Raw genomic sequence first — 20,226 nt, 5'->3', positions numbered from 1 at the left:
TCTGGATAGATGCAGCTCTCCGTTGTCATCGTCCACGTAGCCTATTACCTTTTCTATTACTCAGTTGATTGATTCTCAAACTCTGTGTCTAAACAGGGAAATATGAACTTTACATAAGCCGTGGAGGGGGAATTAATTAAATCCCAATCATTTTCACAGTCACAGTGGCTGCCCTCTAAAGCAGTTTGACTGACAACACTTTTTTTTGGGCTTATAAATCTTCTGTACCACGGTGCACGCTGAAGATGGAGGGCGAAGTTGATGTGAAGTGGTATTTTTATTTGTATTTTTTTATACGTTCCCTCCATTCATTCACATTCACAGATATAGGACAAGAATTTTTTTACCAGAACAATAAACTTGTGAAATTGAATTTTGTATCACCTAGACCATTTTTATTTTTTTTATCGAGGCCAGACACACCAAGAGAGAAAGACAGACAGAGAGATAGACAGTAAGAGAGAGGAGATGCAGGATGCTGCTGGCTTTGACAGTAAAAACAGGTGAAATAACAGGACAAGAGCAGACAGCAGCTATCATCTATTCTTTACTAGCATATACTGTACTGTAGGCAAAGAGTAAAATGTGAAAGGGATAAAAAAACATTTGGAATAATAGGAAAATGATGTTTGTGCAGGTCTAGGGAGGCAGGCATACATTTCATCTGTTCTTCAGTGGCACATTCAATCATTAAGCATTTTATCATTTGACAGTATTGGGAGGAATAATTAGAAGCAGGGAGCATGTCGAGCCCAGAGCCCCAACTGGCCAAGAACAAATGGAGGAGAGCACGGGAGTGTCTGGGAAAGAATAGGGATTAACTAGTGAATAACAGCATCAGCCATGCTTCAGAAGTAAAACCTAACTCCCCTCATCACTCTTTTATACAAACCTGCCAATCAGCCCTAACTAATATGAATGGAGGAGAGGGACACAAAGAGTGACTGAATGAGTTTAAATGAATGTATTTTGTATATGTGTGTGTGTGTGTTTGCATGAGAACTTGAATTGTGTTCATAAAAGGATGTGAAGCCTGTTTCTGTATCACCACTGTTGGTTTATGACAGTAACACCACAAGACAAAAAAAAAAACTGCTTATTTCCGGGAAGCAGACACAAAGGCAGGTAGATAAGCAGGCCAAGATGTTACAACATATATGTGTGTGTGTGTGTGTGTGAGTGGGTGGGGTGGGATGGGATGTTGTGTGGACGTGTGCGTGTATATGAGTTTATTTATTTGAGTTTTATCATTCATGTGTGTGCATGTATGTGTGACAGTCAGGAAGTACTGGCAGCTCTTCAGGCACGTATGCATGAAAATGACTGCAGTGACAAGAGGGATCACGGATGTGTGGAGGGGAAATGGAACATGAAGAACAAAACAAACAGGCGGAGGGGACGTATGGGGGGCTGAACTGATTGCCCCTTCTTTGCAGAGAGGGATAATATGTCAGCCGGCACTGCGTGTCAAAGCACGTTTTTGATTGTTTTGGGTGTGTGTTTGTGTGTGTGTGTGTGTGTAAGTGTGAAAGAGAGAGAGCCTGCACGCTTTCATCAAGACTCAAAATGACATCACAAAGTGAAAGTGTGCCATGCGAAGCGCTGCTAGGCCCAATCCCGTGCTCACCTAACCTTCAAATGACATTAGGCATCCCGTCAACATATGATGAGTCACTGCCAACCTGATGTGATTTATTCAATCCTGCCGAGTAGCTCGGATCGCGGGATACAAATCACTTAGATGGAAGCCATGGAGCGGGGACAGAGTGCGTGTGTGTCGGCAAATGTCTGCCCGTGCATGTGTGCGTGTGCGTCCTGTTTATTTTGATTGTTTGTGTGTGAGCATCCAACAGCGCAGGCAAGACAAGCATATCAGTGTGCATGGTTCTCGTGTGTATGTGGTGTTAAGTTGAAGCTGAGGAAGCTGCATGATGTCAGCTTCTCACACTTCCAGAAACAAAGCTGTCTCCGCCGAGAGACGCTTTAAAAGCCCGGTAGTGCTGTTCGGTTTCTGTGCTCTTCCATGAAATATGTTTTTGTTTTAACATCTCCTCTCACTGTGACCCAAGGGCAAAGTTTTTTAATAGATCTTACAATTAAAGCCCAAACGGCTGGTATTAAATGGACTTAATGGGGAGAAAGGAAAATAAACAGGCGCTAGGAGCTTTAGTGCCTGGATAAGAAGAAAAAATGTTCAATACAATCTGAGTGATATCGCTTACTTTTCCTCCCTGCATGTCTAATTGTGATCAGCACCATTAGCTAAAAGGAATATTTGTTTCTAGATTAAACATTAAGTTACATTACAGTACCTAGCACTGGTCACAGAGCAGAATGAGTGTAGCATAGAGCACATACCATAATTCACACTGTTATGAGGTGCAGCTATTCGAATCATATGGCGTCAATGAAAGGAGATGAGTGAAGTGCTCTTCACCCAAGGCAGCATACACTGAAACTCATTACTTCTATTGATAGTTATTGAGTGGTCATTCTTTCACATCCATCTCATGGAGCTTAGTGTAAGTTCAAGCAGGATGACTTTCTATTGCTCATTCATTCATTCATTCATCCTCTCTCTTTCTCCCTTATTTCTCCTGATCTCTTATCAGCTGTTTAGGGCTGTTACTCTTAGATGGGAAATTAGATTCCAGCTGTCATTCCAGCTGCAGTCGACATAACCCTCCTCTAACCCATCCACCTCCATGCCTGAGATCCAGAAGCTTGCACCTCTTCTCCTCTTCCAAGATCTCCACTGCATTCTTCTCCACTTCATACTGTAACTTCAGTGCAGTGCAGTCCGAGATCAACAGAAGCACATTCCTCTTCCTCCATCAAGATCCCAGTGCCTTCCCAGTATCCCAGTATCATCACCACCACCAGTGTCTAGACTCCATTGGAGGATATCCTATTCTACTCTCACCTTCACTTCCCCATTTCATAATGAAATCATGATGGAGTCTAATTGCCAAAGATTTCTAACTTTCATCTATCATGCATGTTCAATAAAAAAACACTTTAATAATAATATTCCTGATTGAACTCCATAGAGACCTTTATACTGAGTGGACTGTTGCCACCAGGCTGCACTCACAACACATATCAATTCATAAAGCTACGATATACTTGATTTATATATTACACAGTGTTAAACATCAGACCACATTTCACTAAATTGCTGTTATAATTCTGCTTTGTTATAACGGGGAAAAAAGGAGCACCTCTGCCTCTTCTTCCTTCCTTAATTTCTCACATCAGATTAATAACAGTAACACATAACAGAATAAACAAAGCAAACCTCGAAATGAAGACTGAAAGCAGTCGATTCCATAAGTGGGCATGACAAAAACCCTGGCTCGAGATGGGTAGCTGCGTGAGGACGCTGATGAGCGCCTTGAGATGATTCAGGGGAAACAGATTAGGCAAGGGAGCAGTATGGCAGATCGTTAGTCAGGGATGTCAGGACCAGAGATAAATGAAGTGTCAGCAGAGTAGGCAGACAGATGGAGGGAATGGTTGGAGAAAATACGAGGGGAAACAAGGGAGAGAACAGAGAGATGATGGAGAGAGCAGATACAGAAACGATGGAAAAGTTAACAATAATTAATGTTTACAAGACGAGGAAGTGCTATGGAGTTGTGGATCATTCGCAATTACATGGCCAAAATGTTTATTTGTGACGTAAATGACTAGTACAGCATCTAATGTTAATACATGCATATTTAATCAAACATGTCCTTTTTTAGGCAACCCATGAATTTATCATTACTCATACTTATGCTGCATGATTGATCATTAACAATTACAGCCTAAATACATCAGAAATTATTTATAAACTACAATTCTCATGTTTTATTAATGTATTAAGTGTTTCTGTAGTCTTCAAATACTGTATGTACCCGGGTTTGTGAAGCAAACAAGTGTTTCTAATCTTAAAAGAGCTATAACTGCATTCAAGCTATTTTTAATTGGATTTATTTATAAACAGAAATTGGCAAAAAAAGCTTTTAAATACACTGCCCCTGCTTCCTGGAATAATAAACAGAAAGACTTGAAATGATCAGAGATGATTAATATGGGGGAATTTAAAGTTGCAGTGTGTAGAATTTCATGGCATCTAGCGAAACAGACTTGACAGAAATAGAATATAATTAGTTCATTATTAATTATAATGAGTAATTACAAAGGTTAGTGTACCTGAAAATAAGTTAAATAAATCACCTGAAAGCATTCGTTGTGTTTTCATTACCTCATAATGAGCCATTTATATCTACATAGGGAGTGGATCCTCTTCCACAGAGTCTGCCATGTTGCACCGCCATGTTTCTACAGTAGCCCAGAATGGACAAACCAAACACTGGCTCCAGAGAGAGCCTTTCATGTTTTTTTGAGAGTTTCGTATCCACTGTGGATTCTTCTATACACTTGGAAGGGGAGGGGGACGGGAAGGGTATTCAGGACTTTTGTCCATGACCTTGTATTGTTTGTGGTTATTATTGTTACATTGCTTTTGCTGCTCTCTTGGCCAGGTCTCTCTTGGAAAAATGATATTAATCGGAATAAGACTCTTACCTGGTTAACTTTATGTCTGAAAATCCTACCCTCAGTACACCCCAAAAGTGACAAAAAGTGCAGAGCTGAACTATTTGCCCATCAAAAAATTAAACTCAATGATAAACCTGACTGAATTAACCAACTCCTTTGTGGTAACATGTATATATTAAACTTTGTTCTGCTTTAATTTTTCTCCTTATATGCTTGTATGTGCATCTATATGCCCGCCTTTGTGAAGCACGTTGGTGCTATATAAATAAAATATACTTGGAATTTAATGAGCTAGTTTCAACACTCCTTAATTAACTACATAATGTATCACAGTACTGTATATGTACAGCATATCAAATCAGTTTTGGTACAATTTTCTTTTCTTCCAGTTTTGTTTCTTCTAGTAGGGAATTTTAAATGAATCTATTATATTTCAGTCTGCAAAATACTGATGAACAATATCATGAGGCCAGTTAAATTACAATACTATGTATGTGAGACAAAGCTGATCCCTAATCAGAATTAATAATGTTCCATCATAATCATACAATAACTGAGAACTCCCGACAGTAATTTAGACAGCAGTTTTTCCATTAAAATACACAAACAGTGAAGGTTTCCATCCAGGACACATATTTTAAATGATCAATGACTCTCTTAACTTCATAATGTTGCTTTTCTTACCTGTACTGTACATGCTTAATTGGATGGCATGAGAATGTGAAACCTTATGCCCACACACATAACTGGTAAAAGTAACAGTTTTCTAATCATAACAGACACATGAGTAAATAATGCTGTTTTCTGTATCTCTTTATGTTAATGAAAGACTGTGGTAGGCTGTGTCCACAAACACATAAAATTATTGACAGCAAGATTCATGATTCAGATTTATGTAAGCTAACAAGAAAACATCACAAGCTATGAACTTTGTGACACTGAAAAATGTTCCCAGAGATACCAGAGCAAAGAGTAAAGCGCTGCACCTCTGATCTTTATGCATGCTTCCTTCTCTATTTTAATAACATCTAAAAATATACAGTAATAAAGCAGACATCACAAATGTTGCCTACTGTCCTATCAAAATACAAAAAAAACAATACCAAGTTACACACTACATGCCTTTTGAACAATAACAACTGAGTAATGTAAGTTTATCGGAGCAAAAACTAGGGAACGCTATCGTGAAAAACCTGTCAATACCTGAAAAAAGGGTTTAATTCTCTAAAACAATGGTAAGCTGCTTCTATATGGGAACTCTGTGAAGCTTCATAAAAGTAAATCTGATGTGAAATCACAAACAATTGTCTTACTGCAAATCCTCAGCCTTGCTTCCTAAAGATAACACAGTGAGAAAACACATCAGGCAATTAAATCAAATTATTGCTTCTTTGCTTTAATAAGAGCATGTCATATTTTAAGAGCAAGATAAACTAATGCTGTCAGTTGCTCATTTGACAAATACATGCTTTCTTAAATACATTTTAGGAAGTGCATATTATTTTTCTCTCGCTGTATTATTTCTACATGGTTTAAAGTCATAATGTTTATCACAAGAACTGTTAGGAGGGAGTAAATGTATTAGGTCACAGGTCACCAAATGTAAAAGCTTTTTCAGGGGAAAGGTGAGGGAATAAGTGATGAGATCAACGTTTAGAAAGACTTCAGGAATGTCATTTGCTAGCTAAGATAATGGCAATATCTGGACTGGAACACCATCACTACCAGTGCACACATGTACGCACCTATGAACCAACACACAGTCTCGCACGTCTGCACATTGAACGATTAGAGAGGGTGCAATCATTTTCATCATTTAGCTTGTTTCCTGTATGTTTGTGGCGCAGCAATCATTGTATCAGAAGTAGTCTTCTCAGCTGGGGGGCAAAGGAAAAGTATGATTTCTGGGAAAAAATGATTACCTGAGTCAAATGATAGCCCAAAGTTGAATGAAATGCAACATGTCCCAAATAGAAAAAACAGGTGATTATCAGTGAATTCACAAAATGTCCAAGATCAACAGAAGAGCAAATGTGTAAGAAATGGTTTAAAGTGTGAGTTTGTTCTCCCATAAACTGGGAATGGATGAGTATGTATAGTGTTTCCCCATTGTCTGTGAACTAGGCCTCGATGCAATTATATCACCGTTAGGGCGAATGTTAGCAGCTTTTTCCTCCTACACTCCAGCAACCGCTGCCAACTAATTATCCAAGATAGTGTTACACTTGCCAAACACATTGATAGGTCTTCATCGCTTTAAGCCTTATAGTGAAATATACAAATAAAAAACATACAGTAGATCTAACCTCTGTCTCACTTGTAGTAAGCTCAGCTGCTAAAACTTAAGAACAAATTACTTAACATCGAGGTCTACACTGCAATATAATACTATTTCTGTAGCTATGTCTTCAACGTGGATCCTCAACTAGTGATGACTTCTTGCGTGGGAAATGCAGGGTTAGTCGAACTCTTTTAGCATGATATCATGCATTAGCTTAATTAGCTAGCTTCATCTGCTGAGCTGTGCTAGCGACATCGGCTGCTTTTATATACCTTTGTGACACTGTTTCAAAAATGGCCACCCCTATGTTGTCATTATAAACTGTGCCGTGTAAGAATGGGTAGGGTAGCTTAACAGGCCCTTTACTTTTTTCTACACTGTGAGAAGAACTCCCTAACTCCTACTCCAGCACTGAACGTTCTCAGTTGTCTCTTTGAACATATGACCATTGCTGTCATATTCCTGGGTAGAACAGTCTCATGAAATGGCATAGTGTATGATAATGAGAGGATGAAAAAATAAGCTGAGCATTCAAAGTATTATTATCATTTTCAAGAGATGTACTATCACAGTGATTTGGGAAATGGGCGAACAATGAACCTAACTGTGAGAGAATATAATGAAACTCTTATATTTCCGACCCTCTTTTGGGGTTGGATATATTTGTGCATATGTGTGTGTATGTGTGTGTGCACAAGCTGTGGGGGCATTTAAGAAAACAATAAATAGGATGGATCACATATTACAACAACTATGGGGACGTCAGTGTTTCTATTTTTCCACTCACAGCTTCTGCATTACGTCTCCGGCTGCCGGGGCATGCTGATGACCATTTTAAATGATGTTAGCTGAAGCTATTAGAGATGCCGTCACTGAGCAATGGCTGGATTTAAGGAAATGGTGGTGAGGGGAGCGGGAGGGGGATTTGGGGTCATCATCTAGTATCTATTATATTATATATCTGTGTGCTTTGCTGTGACCTCTAGCAGACCTGCACAGCAACACAAACGGAGAGCAACGAGGGAACTTATTTGGGTGTATCAAAGCAGAGACAAGGAGGTTAAAGAAATGGAGAAGAGAGCAACAATAAGAAAAGTGACGATGTCAAGGGCTGTGGAGGAAAACATGAAGATGGCAGCAGCCCACTCTTAATGAGTCATAAATCAGCTTGATATGAATCATCTCTACAGTGCGATTAGAGCAAAGTGTTTTGAACCTCATTAATTTACATTAGGGAGCAGCTATCTGGTAAGTTTATTAGAGTATCAAATTTTCTCCAAGCCGTTATCTTTATGATCTCCCTTAGCCTCTGTGTGCCTAAACACCAGTGCTATAATACACTAGATCGGTCACAGCAGGAACATTCACAGACATTTCATAAAAAGAAAACACTTTTCCACACCTGTTCTGTCCCCAATCCTTATCCTAATGCTGGCACCACGTCATATAAAATAATACACTCTTACTTTACCAAATTGGGTTTAGGCACAGTAATAAACAGAGGGATAGCTTTACAGTCCATAAAAATGCTTACTTTAAGATAATAAGTACTACATGTTTGTGAAAGAAAGAAAGAAAGGGAAAAAAAATTCATTGCTCAAGTTTGACAGCTTTTACACAATAACAATTATTGGAAAAACAACAGAAGTAACAACAACAATAGTACTAGTAGAAATTATAATGATTATGTTTTTTTTTGTTTTTGCTTTTTCCATGAGTGCACTTCAACCCACAAAAGGCAAACAAGCAGCGACCGGAGCCACTATAGCCACTAACTGTGCCTATATTTGCAGTCGCATGCAGTGAAGGAGAAAATCGACTATGCTGTAATGAAGCAATGTTATAATTCATCTGTCTTAGCTACTGTCTGCATAACTGTATCCATTCAATCATTCATTCAAGTGAAGAGTACTAATTAAAGCTTAGCACATTACATACTACAGGAGTGCAGCAGTACTCTAATGCTGTGCTCCTGTAGCTGTGAAATCTGTCTTGTGACTTAAATGCCCACACCATCTCCCATTTCCTTACCAGAGAGGTGAAGATGTAAGTGTAGTAGACTGACAGCATTCCCAGCTCTGATGCCTGCAGAGCAAAGAGAGAAAGGGCAAGAGGGGAGAGATAAAGAAACATGTAAGTGTAACAAGGCACTAAATAGAAATGCAAGGATTGGCGTTTGAACAAAAAGATGTTAAGATGGAGGTCAGAGAAACGGGGAGAGAGAGCAGGGAGCGGGGGGGACAAAACAGAAAGTAGAGAGAGTGAAGCATAGAGGGATGGGGAGAGAAGTTGATGGGTCAGTGATTCAATGTAACTCAAGCTCCACTCTGCAGCAGACAGATCAAATCCACATCTTGATAAGACCAGACACATTCTTATCTGACGGTGGCTCTCAATGGAGCAATTAATTTCTGAGGTGCATTAGTATGCTGCTCGACGCTCCGTCTTACAATTTGATTAAATCAAAGTCACAGTTAGGAGCAGTTGTGAAGGACAGGGTGAACTTTTCATAGTTTCAATTCATTAAAGTCATTAGCACAAAGAAAATTTGAGCTCATAGGCTTCTGTTTAATCACACAGCAATGCACATTATGACTGAAATCAATAAATGTTAAGTAGATATATATATCAAAACCAAACTGTATGAAAGGCAATCATCTTTTTTTCTCAAGAATACAAATCATCATTTAGCCTTGAGTGAAATGTTTCATGGGCATGAATTAACCTCTTCTAATTTTCAAACACCACTCAGAAAATCTCTTTTCCAAACCTGGCTGTAATGAAATGTACATTTTTACATAATAATTAGCTCCCACACTGAGATTAATTTAAGGTTGGTAATTATCAGAAAGAGTTTAATAGCAGATATTTAGCTTTCTTACAAAAAAGTATAACCTCTGTGTGGGTGTTCGAATGACTAAGTATCACTGAGTCATTAATTATTCAACTTTAGTGTTCTGCCGGAACATAAATAATAAAATAGAAAAGATATAGAAAGGCACCAATTATTATGAAAAATCTAAATACAACTTCATTATTAATCTTTCAATGACCTCTCACAATGTCTTTAGAAAGCATCCTCTTTCAGGTATATTTAGCACGCTATAAGCCTGCTGACAAGGTAATGTAATTATCATGCATGCAGGAAGCTGTTTGTTAGCATCTGCCCTGGGGTTACACACACTGAGTAAATGGCACAAGGTGGATGAGTTTTCTCCCTCTTTAATATTTCAAAACACTGCTAGTTTTACTTTGGAGACCTGTACCTTTAATACATTGAAAACAGGAACTGACATTCAAAACTCAATCACCTTTGATTACTGCCCACAGAAGACACAGTAACACCAAAACAAACAATGTAAAATATCCTTTTCAGTCTCCTTTCACTGCATTAAAAACTAAGCTTCCCGCCTTTTTTTTGTTTTTTAACTTTTTCATCTCCTTGTTGTTCTACCGCAGCTTTTGGTCAGAGTGCACACGGTTTGCCTCCATATACTGGGCTCACAATCTATCCCAGTCTGGTTCAGTACAGCTGTGCACAACAGTGGAGGCCTGACTGAATGAGATTACATTCAGAATGCTAACACTGCTGACCTAAACCCCTTTGAATGCTAAAACCTCAGAGAGTGAAACCTTTGTCTGACGAGGGTTTGATGTAAGATGTAAACAGACAAATAAGAGGGAATGTCTTGGATGACAAAGGACGATTCTGCCTCTTAAGACAAGCTGGGCACTCTTATCATCATCTGAGACTGGCAAATATGTCGGCACAAAGCTTTGATATGTTTGGCAACTAGGCACTCCGCACGAGAGGCGGGACTGCCAACTTTCCACCACTGTGTTGCAGGATGTCTCTTGACAGACACAAAGACAGACAGGGTGACAGATGAAGGAGACAAAAGAGTGAGAGATACATGGTTGGATATACAAGATCACATGGGGGTGGAGGTGTGAAGGAACAAAGTGAAACTGTCTTCTCTGCATTTGGGCTGAGAACAGAGAAAAAAAAGAGAGCAATTCCACATAGAGACCGAAGAGACAGGGAGACGGGGTAAGCGAGAACGAGCCCACTGTGGGCTCCCGCTGTTTTGTGGCCCAGGGTTGCCAGGGTTGCTATGGTGACTGGATGACCACTGATGGCAGCCTGAACGCTTGATTGAGGTGAGAGATTGAGACTGAAGACTACTGTGAGGATATAATGGAGAGAATGAGGACAGAGAGAAGTGGAAAGTGAGAGGAACATCTCTCCTCCTCTTTCCCTCTCCCAACCCCCCTTCTGTCTACAGCTATTGTCACCTCCACTCTAGCCACCCATCCATCGTCTTCTAGAAATAATGAGGTGTGTATTAATTACTCCAAGGCCATATGCTGCTGCCAAACACCCCCGCTTCCACAGCTCCCACAATCACCTTTATTGATGCCATCAAAGCTTTTCACAAACATACGTCCCCATGCAAGGGAAGCTTCAGCATTATGTTGGAGTCAAAGTCCAAGGTCTGAACAATGCTCTGAAACATTAATTATTGCTATGTGCCATTAGTGGAGGAAGCACATACTGTAACGCTCATCTTATGCTGTGCACAGAAATAATGTTCACGAAAGCTGTTTTCCTCACAAGATAAACTTTATGGCTTAGTATTTTATAGGTATTGTTATATTGTTATGCAAAGGGTGTTTTAGAAAAGGAGCAAACATATGAATGATGGATAAAACGGAAATGAGAGAATCAGTCCACTTAATTTGCTTCAGTGACTTAAAAAGTAGCTTGTTTGATACATACCAAGTACTGCATGAGAAAGAAGACAACAGGGCTCCTTTATTTCATGAGTCTCTTCTTAAACTAATCCACTTAACCGTGCAGTATACTCACTTGTGGACGATGAATCATAGCTCACATATACAACTTGATTTAATGCTCTCATCCAGATAATTTGATGTAACTGATTTGTTTGACAAGATGCCACAATTCATCTGCCTGTTATTTTGGACTACTTTTGACTGTATGCTCGACAGCCCTGTTTAAAGTTGTGCCCACTGCCAAAAGAGCATGGATTTACGTCATCTCTCTTGTGACTCAAGATGGCAAATAGCTTATGGCAGTGAAATATATATTTCCCTTTTTGTACGTTCTGCACACTATTCTTTGTCTCATATGGGGAATACAGACTCACCCACCTCTACTTCACCTACTTCTGCCAGTTAAAGAAAATAGTTCTCTACATATACAATTACTTTTGTCCTTGAACACTTCTTGCCAACTGTATTTTTCAGTTTTTCTTGAGATATATGAGAAATACAGAAATGTGGATCTTAGGAAGTTGTTTTTATCAGTACAGTATGAAGCTTTGAATGTAGAAATGGAAAAAAAAACTGGTAAATAACATGTGAACCATACTAACCCGTTCCAAAATCATATGGGACATGGTGGCGTTGGCGTCGACTATAATTGTTGCTGTCTTGTCATCTCGTATCTCCTTAAGGAGGGGGGTCGGGTCTTGGCTGTCATCAAGCATACGCACTGACAGAGTTTCCTTGGAGATGAGGAACTGCCTGAGGAGCTGCTCCAGGTTCAAAAGGCCTACAGGTAAGACACACAGGCACACACACACATACACAAAACCACAGAAGAAGGTTAGGCTAGTCATAATTAAGGGAAGACTCTAAAACAGATAATAATAGTAATAATCTTTCTAGAATTTAAGGACATATATAACCTAAAAGTTACAGAGTGTCAAGCACATTCTTGAAGTGATGGTTGATACTGTAATGCAGTATGAACTTAATAAATTAACTTTTAAAACTTGACTCAGGCTTGCAGCAAGATAGAGTCCACACAAAAAAAAAATACAGAGGAAGCAGATCTTCAAAATTAGATTCAAAATTGAGTTTAATCAATGAATAAGGAAAAATAAGAGAAGCTGTTGGGACATGGAAGGAGTCAGTGGTAAAAAGCTTGTCTGGGTGAGTGGAGATATGCATGTAGTGTTGTATAAGGCACAAAAAGGAAAGTTTTGAAACCAACACCAAAACCACAACACAAAGCGGTTTACACCCACCAGCATGATGGCACCACTGCAGATGCATCCTTTTGAGCTCTCATTACATAACCAAAGTCAAACAACCCCAACAAAATTACTCGTTTCAGAATTTAATCCATTCAGCCCAATAATATTTGGAAAGTCTAGGAGAGCCGCATGATTATATTATTTTATCTTCAGTCAAGTTACCAGAGGGCTAACCAAAGTCTCTGGTGCAGAGTACTGTAATTACCAGTAATATGGTAACAAAGAATTAACAGAGCAAATGGATGCAAAACGGAAAACAAGGTGATTTGTTCTAAAATATGAGCAAAAAAACGTATTGAAGAGAAAATGAGATATAAAGGCTTATCTCTGATATACTGTAAGCTTGATTGCAATAAAGGCCTGGTATTCTCTAACAGTTAAGGAGCCTTGGTCACCATTAGAGTAATTACAGTAATTGTGTTACCTTAGCTTAGTTAATATGTAGACTGGTCTTAAGAGAAGTGTTTTTTATTGATTTTGGTTTACTTAGTTAATTTATATGAAGTAAATTTAAAATAATCCACCTTCATAGTGTTCTTTAGTGTTCTCAATGTTTCAATGTTTTCCCCTGTTTTTTCTAATTATTTTGAGGCTGTCCTGCTGCAAGACACAGTGGGGTCTGGGTGAGCAGGCCTTTTGTACTCTTTGACCACTTCCACCTCTCTGGTGCAGCCAGTTACTTTGATGACCCACCTGGATTCCTGTCAGAGGGAAACAGCAGAGCAGCACAGGATGCTAGGAGCGGAGGGTGGACTGTCGCAGCACACTATCCTCAAGTACAAACAAATGTGCCTTTTGTTTGTTTTCCTGTCACATTTGACGACTATAAATCTATAAAAACCTTTTCATGCAGAACAAGCAGACTGATTATCCTTAATTGCAATTATTGTACAGCCGTCAAACACAAAAGGATGTTTCAGCAGCTTCTCTTGTACTCTATCCCATGGTAATAAACCGTTTGACTCCAGTGAGGTAAGAGGGATTTGCCCTAATTAAAGCATAGCCAACTTAATCAAATTGCTCCCTGCAGCATTTTACCAGTCACTTTGCATCCATATATTAGTAGACCCTGAGAGGTTATTGAGCTAATTTTCCATATAGGTGCTTAAAATAATTTGCAAGGTGTGTTATAGTGAGAAAAATATAACGTGGATGAATTTAAGAGTACAGAACAGTAAACTCACACTTGTTGGTACGACAGTTAGCCCCACCTTGGCGATTTGGCAGATCTCATAACACTCGTAACGTTTCTTGATATTGGCAAGGAGATTCATATGAGAAGGTCGTAACTTTGAGGAGAAGGACTTACATTAGCTGATCGTACACCTGCTATTTTCATCATGAAGTAATAAGAAAATTGCACTCTAAACTGTGGCTTCAACAGATATTATGTGATTTTTGCCAAGGCAACAGCAGAACATCTCGTGTGTCATACAGAGAGCATTTTGGTGAGGCAATTTCAAGTTATCAAGCTGACTCCTTTGGCTTTTCCACAGCACATTAGCACAAGCTACAGCACTTTCCCACCAGCATCATGTCTAATAGCTTCTGTAATTATATCTGCGTCTGCCTGTCTGCATGGCAGTATATCACTGTGTGTATTTGTCTTCCTGTACCTGGCTACCTGTGTCTGTGCACTCACGAGACAACACCCCTGACTGCTGCTTGCCTGCCTGCCTAGGTCTCCAACCTGTCAGATCAGCTTCCTCTGTAGTACAATTCAGAATAACTTTGATGAGCTTGAAATAGCATCAGCTAAACCACCCTCCTTGTCTGCATTCAGTCTCTGCAGCTTCTCTCAGGGCATTGAATACAATTTCACATCCAGTTCATGACATTAGACGGTGAACTGTGCTAGATGTGCCTGGCAAAACAGTACATACTGTACATACACACTATAATAGTGGCACACAGAATAAAAGTGCATATTCTCTTTCATCTTTTGACTGTACAGGATTCAAAGGAGAGTTCGCAGCTGACATGTTCCCTCACTGTTTGCTCTCGTGAACCAGTTTCAATCAAATAAAAGACATGTAGCTGAAGAAAAATGTGCTCTTCTTCAGTTAGTTTTGTATTGGTCCGTGTATGGAGAGAACAAGTTCTGTGGGATTGTGTGTGTGTGTGTGTGTGTGTGTGTGTGTGTGTGTGTGTGTGTGTGTGTGGGTGTGTGTCTATTTGTGTTAGTGTTGTCCTGTAAAAGTACAAGTCTATTCCTTTCCACAGAATTTAAGGCATGCCTGTGAGTGCACTCACACTCTAAGAATGACATTTTTTAAAAAAGGGTTTTGGCTGTTCCTCTTTTTGCAGTTCTATTTCAGGGCTAAAGGATAAGGCTGGTGAAATTGTACATTTTTCCTTTTATCAACAAATCTCAGGAAAAGAAACCAACCAACAAGAGGGGTGGGATTCTCTGGGCACCTCACGACTCAATCCAAATTTGGAGGGCTACGATGCAATGATAAAATGATTATTTATTTAATTTTTTTTGCACAGTTCATAGTCCACTGAAATATAATATGACATATAAATGGCAGATGCAATAAATAGTCCATAACCTTTTAATTTTAAAAAGGTAACTGCGTTTGAATTAATTAATTTGAAAGCATTTTATAGTCTTCTGCCTGTATGAGACTAACAAACTGAGGGAGAGGAGGAGTGCACTGCTGTGTTGTTATTAATGTCATGTTTCCAGCAGTGGAGAACAGCCTCTGTGCTGCACGGTTAGGTCTGGGAAAAGACATTGTTGTCCAAGATGCTGAGCGGGGGCAGGGTTTTTGAGGTGAGACAGACTGAGCACCGAGTTATTTACTTCAATTCAGAGTTCAAGTTGTTTAATGCTGCAGTGTGTGTAGGTCAGCTGGTTTTGATTATTACTGCTGGAATTCTTTTACTTTTCAGAGTGACGGCGTACAAAGTTCCCAATGTACTTCACGTTCATCTTGCAAAGGTAGTCATTAAATAAGAAAATGCTTCCAACTGCTACTTTTTGTGAAGATGACTTTGTAGTAGGCAAGATCACATGTCAAAACATTGAAAATATATCTGAGCATATTCCCCTCCCCATGAACCAAAATACCAGGCCGGGAGTTCCGGTCCTCTGAAATGAGGCCAACATGGAAGTAACTTAGAACTGCATTCTATCAAAAGGCCACCAGGGGGCGACCGTTTTGGTGTCAAAAGGGCTTCCGTCTCTATACAAGTCAATGGAGAATTCACCAACTTCTCACTTGATTTCTAACCTTAGTAAACGTTTTCAAAATGTGTTTATGGTCTCAATCGCTAGTTTAAAGCCTTCTTCAATGCAGTATGATGTTCATTTGTGAAATTTTGGCCTCCCTGATTTTATATTTGACGATAAAGCAGGGTATGCATTAGGGCGTGGCTACATCGTGATTGATAGGTTGATTGACCAGTGTCCTGGAGATCCAGCCCTCGCAACCTATTGCAACCTCCCCGCCCAGCCCATGACCCCGCCTCATGCCCATATAAGTAGAATTTTCCCTTTTCCCTTTTTCCCTGCATGCACCTGGAATTTTCAAGATGGCGCTGCCTAGATTCAAAACTATTGGCTTCTGAGCAGCAGTCCACAAACCAATGGGTGACGTCACAGATGTTACATCCATTTCTTTTTATACAGTCTATACACACACACACACACACACACACACACACACACACACACACACACACACACACACACTAGTGCTAAGCTGATGTGCTCTTGCTGATCATCGATTCTCTTTACAAACAGAATTCATACTCATTCTTCATTCTGCAAACTCGAACCTGCAAATTACTTCTCTTTCAGTAAGGTTAATTTGAAGGGTTTTTTTTAGCTTGAGTGTGATATTACTGCTTAAGGAGTGGAAATACTAGACTGCACAACATGAAATGGTCAAGGTAGATGCCTGGAGAAAATAGCAAAAAAAGCAAATACAATAGCGTTCTGGTCAATCTGACCTGTTGGGGAGGAAAAAAGCCTTTAATGAGTGACTCACAGGGGATACTTCTATTTGATGTCTATTTGGCTTTTTATTTAGTCTTCAAAGCACAGGTAACAATAAGAGAAAATATCGGGAAAGAGAGAGCATCTGGCTTTAAACCCAGAATATCCCAGTAATGTGTCAAGCCCCTCTAGACTACATGACCACCAGAAGATGTCTCTTCACGTATCTTTTGACGCAGGTAAGAAATCTGCTATATCCTTTTTGTCTCTAATCAGACAAGAGCGAGTCTTTGCATTTTACTTTCGCAAAGACATACTGCTCATTGCTAATTTCTACAAAAAGCAGGCAGCGGTGTTATGAGCCCTATATTTTTCATCTATTCCATAAAAAGCTTTTACAACAAAGTGTTGTAAAAAGCAATTACTACTACACCATCACCCATCACCTTGATTTCATTCTACACAGGATCATAGTAGCCGCCACATAATTATCATCCAAGTCATCAATACCTTCCTCTGCAATTACTCTCATCCTATCATTTTTACACCTTTGTATATGTTCCTTTTCATAAGTCATTGAGCTATCTCTTCCACATGGCTAACACTGATTATAGGTTACTGATGGCAATTCCACACTGAGTGCTGAGAGACAGTAGGTTAAACTGTTAGAAACTGTGAGTAATGGAGAGCTGTAATTTATTAGATGACACAGACATGCTACTGTTACAAGAGAAAAGGGCAATTAACATGAGGCACATTGTATAATTGGTCAGATTACAGTTGAAACCTGATTCAAAATGTGGTCATGGAGGTGTTTCCTATTGTTGCTGCAATGAAACAATGTAGTGAGCTACAATGGCATGCCTTGCTCTCCAACCGTGGCGATCAAAGGTGTACAACAATATGAAATCTGCTGTTTTGTTAAACTTTGAAATCCTTTACCTGCACTGCAGCTCCAGTTAAATTTCAGAGCTTACTGGATATTCTCCTGTAGCCTACTGACAGCTGCACCAATCACCTCACTAATGAAAGTGCACTGCTGTAATACAGTGGCTCTGAGTGTGGAAACAGCATGCATGTGCCTAGTTTGCTTACAGTGCATGTGTGCAAGCAGATGTGTTGTGTGCATACATTTTTAATGTGCGTCCCTCCTCATTTACCAAAGGCCACAACCACATGACATGTGGAGCCACCCGGCAAGTCCAAAAATTAAACTACACAGACAGTATTCTGGGCAAGAGTTACAGTACAGCGGCTGCTACTGCACACACTGCTGTTGATAGTGGAGGTTAGCTAGATTAATGTCCGTCCTGGTGTGCACCATGCCTTTGGGCACAGCTCCATCTCCACTCCTGCCTCCTCAGCCATGGCTGGAAAATATTCATGAATTGGGCACGCTCTATTAGGCTGTCACTGGCTTGGGTGATTAATGAGGCAGGCACATGTGGACGAGCCACTGACAGCAGGCTGCCAACCGACCAACTGACTGTGTGAGCTGACAGGGAGGGGTGGGGCTCATCGGGCTGGAGCCAAAGTTGAAGGGGTTTCAGCTGATGCTATTGCTGAACACAGACCTTTACACACAAACACATACATACAAAACTAGGCATGCTGCCATTTGCTACATTTTGTACTGAATGAATGAGGGTCACATGAAAGGGTGCAATCAATACCGCCGCGTCATTTCCTGGACTGTCTCCCTTGTGTTGCCAATGTATAATTCCAGCATGGTTACCTCCTTCCTCACCGCAATCACAACATTTCACCCTCATGCCTTACCCTCTACTCTCCGCTACTCTCCCCTCTCTCTTCAGACTCCCCTTGGTCTTTTCTATCTACCTTTCATCTCCCCTCATTTCTTTTCATTTCATTTAATTTCCTTTCCAGTTCTCTCTTAGCTCACTGACACAAAATAAGAAGCTCCACACCGATCTGCACACCCACCGCCACAACCAGAGGGAAGAAGTAATGTTATAAACTAGTTTCTTTTCTCCAAACCCACCAATATTAAAGTCAGTGGATGCCTAAAAGGTTCACTTGTTATCACTGTTCTGGCCAGAGCTGTATTAATCAATTCTCTGTGGAATAAATGTCACAGAAACAGGATCTGAGCTGTGAATTGGAAGAATGACAGACAGGTACAGGAGCACCTAGAGGGAAAAACAACTAATAATACATTTTTGACCTTTGCAGTTGTTATGAACTTAGGTTGGGTAAAACTAGGATTAGGCATATTTTCTCTTTAGTATGTTTAATTAATTCTTCCAGGAAAGACTTTTTTCAATTTCTGCATAATAAAATGCCATCTTCTGTTTACATAAGAAGAAAAATGTTGGATCAAACATTTGCATTCATTTATGAACAGTAAATATTGTTGGTTTGATATATTAGACACAGTGCTTTGAGTGACAAACCGTGTCTTAAAGGTTATGAATGAAAGGAGACTCCAAAGTAAAGACCAGCAGGCTGTCAAAGAGGAAGTTGAAAGGCAGAAGAACTGAGAATTGAGATAGGTGGGGTGGGCGGTTCAGTGTAGCTCATTGCCATCTCTGGTCTGTCTGACACACGGTTGATGTCTCAAGTCTATTTCTTTTCTTCAAAGCCTTGTGTTGATTAGAAAAAAGGTTAGCTGGTGCCACTCAGGGTCATGGTGCCTTTGTCTAGGGAGTTGTAATTACTGCTTGCTGGACTACAAGAGGGTGGGAACAGGGCGTGATTTAATCTTCCTCTCTATTTACGAAAATAACTTCCCTCAAGGAGATTTCCAAGCTTTTTTAAGGTCATTCAGTTTAGTATCTTAAGAATCTAACGAGTGCCTTTGACAGGAAGGCGGTCAGATGACTGATGAATACAGCTGAAAACTTCACCCACTTTCTCTTTTGTCTTTCTTCAAAGAAATGTCTTGATCATCAGCAGACGGTGTTTTAAGAGCATACATAGAGTCGTGTAGTCATCACACTGAGCAATACGGGTGAAAGCACATTGTACATAACACAGCATAACATATTATGTTATTATTTTAATTAAGGGATTATGAGGATGACGTCGGGCCTCATTCACCAATATGTGTTCAGAAATGTTCTTACTCTCTACACAACATAACCACCGTGCATATGTTTGTGTAAATCAGATAATTCTAAATTCACAGGTGCATGTTCACTATCTGCAATCAGCACACCGTCATGCCTCTATTTCTTTATATAATTATATCCGTTTGGTGTATCATGCCGAGAGTGCAGTGCTGAACAGAGGAATTGAAAGAAGTTGAGTTTGAGGAGGTGGAAGCCAAACGATCTGACACTTAACATAGCATGTCCTCTGGAGTGACGATGTTTAAAAAAAACAAAAAAAAGAAAAACAACGAAGCCTGGGTTGCAATAACTGAGGCA

The 20,226-nt window shown here is 39.8% G+C and overlaps 1 protein-coding gene across 2 annotated transcripts in view; it reads right to left on the bottom strand.

Annotated features, from left to right (window-relative positions):
- The window catches only part of grik4 (glutamate receptor, ionotropic, kainate 4), a 221,001-nt gene that overhangs the window by 69,628 nt on the left and 131,147 nt on the right, over positions 1-20,226 (bottom strand). Inside the window, exons 6-7 of one of the 2 annotated variants that reach the window (XM_053320945.1) lie at positions 12,226-12,404; positions 8,858-8,911 (exon numbers count right to left, since the gene is read on the bottom strand). In XM_053320945.1, coding sequence (XP_053176920.1) covers positions 8,858-8,911; positions 12,226-12,404 — 233 coding nt within the window. The remainder of the gene's footprint in view (positions 1-8,857; positions 8,912-12,225; positions 12,405-20,226) is intronic. The other variant, XM_053320946.1, reaches the window with a different exon arrangement.

This window comes from Scomber japonicus, chromosome 6 (genome assembly GCF_027409825.1).
Source record: "Scomber japonicus isolate fScoJap1 chromosome 6, fScoJap1.pri, whole genome shotgun sequence".
Classification (NCBI taxonomy): domain Eukaryota; kingdom Metazoa; phylum Chordata; class Actinopteri; order Scombriformes; family Scombridae; genus Scomber; species Scomber japonicus.
The sequence above is the reverse complement of the archived record's forward strand: the minus strand, read 5'-3'. Positions and strand labels throughout refer to the sequence as shown.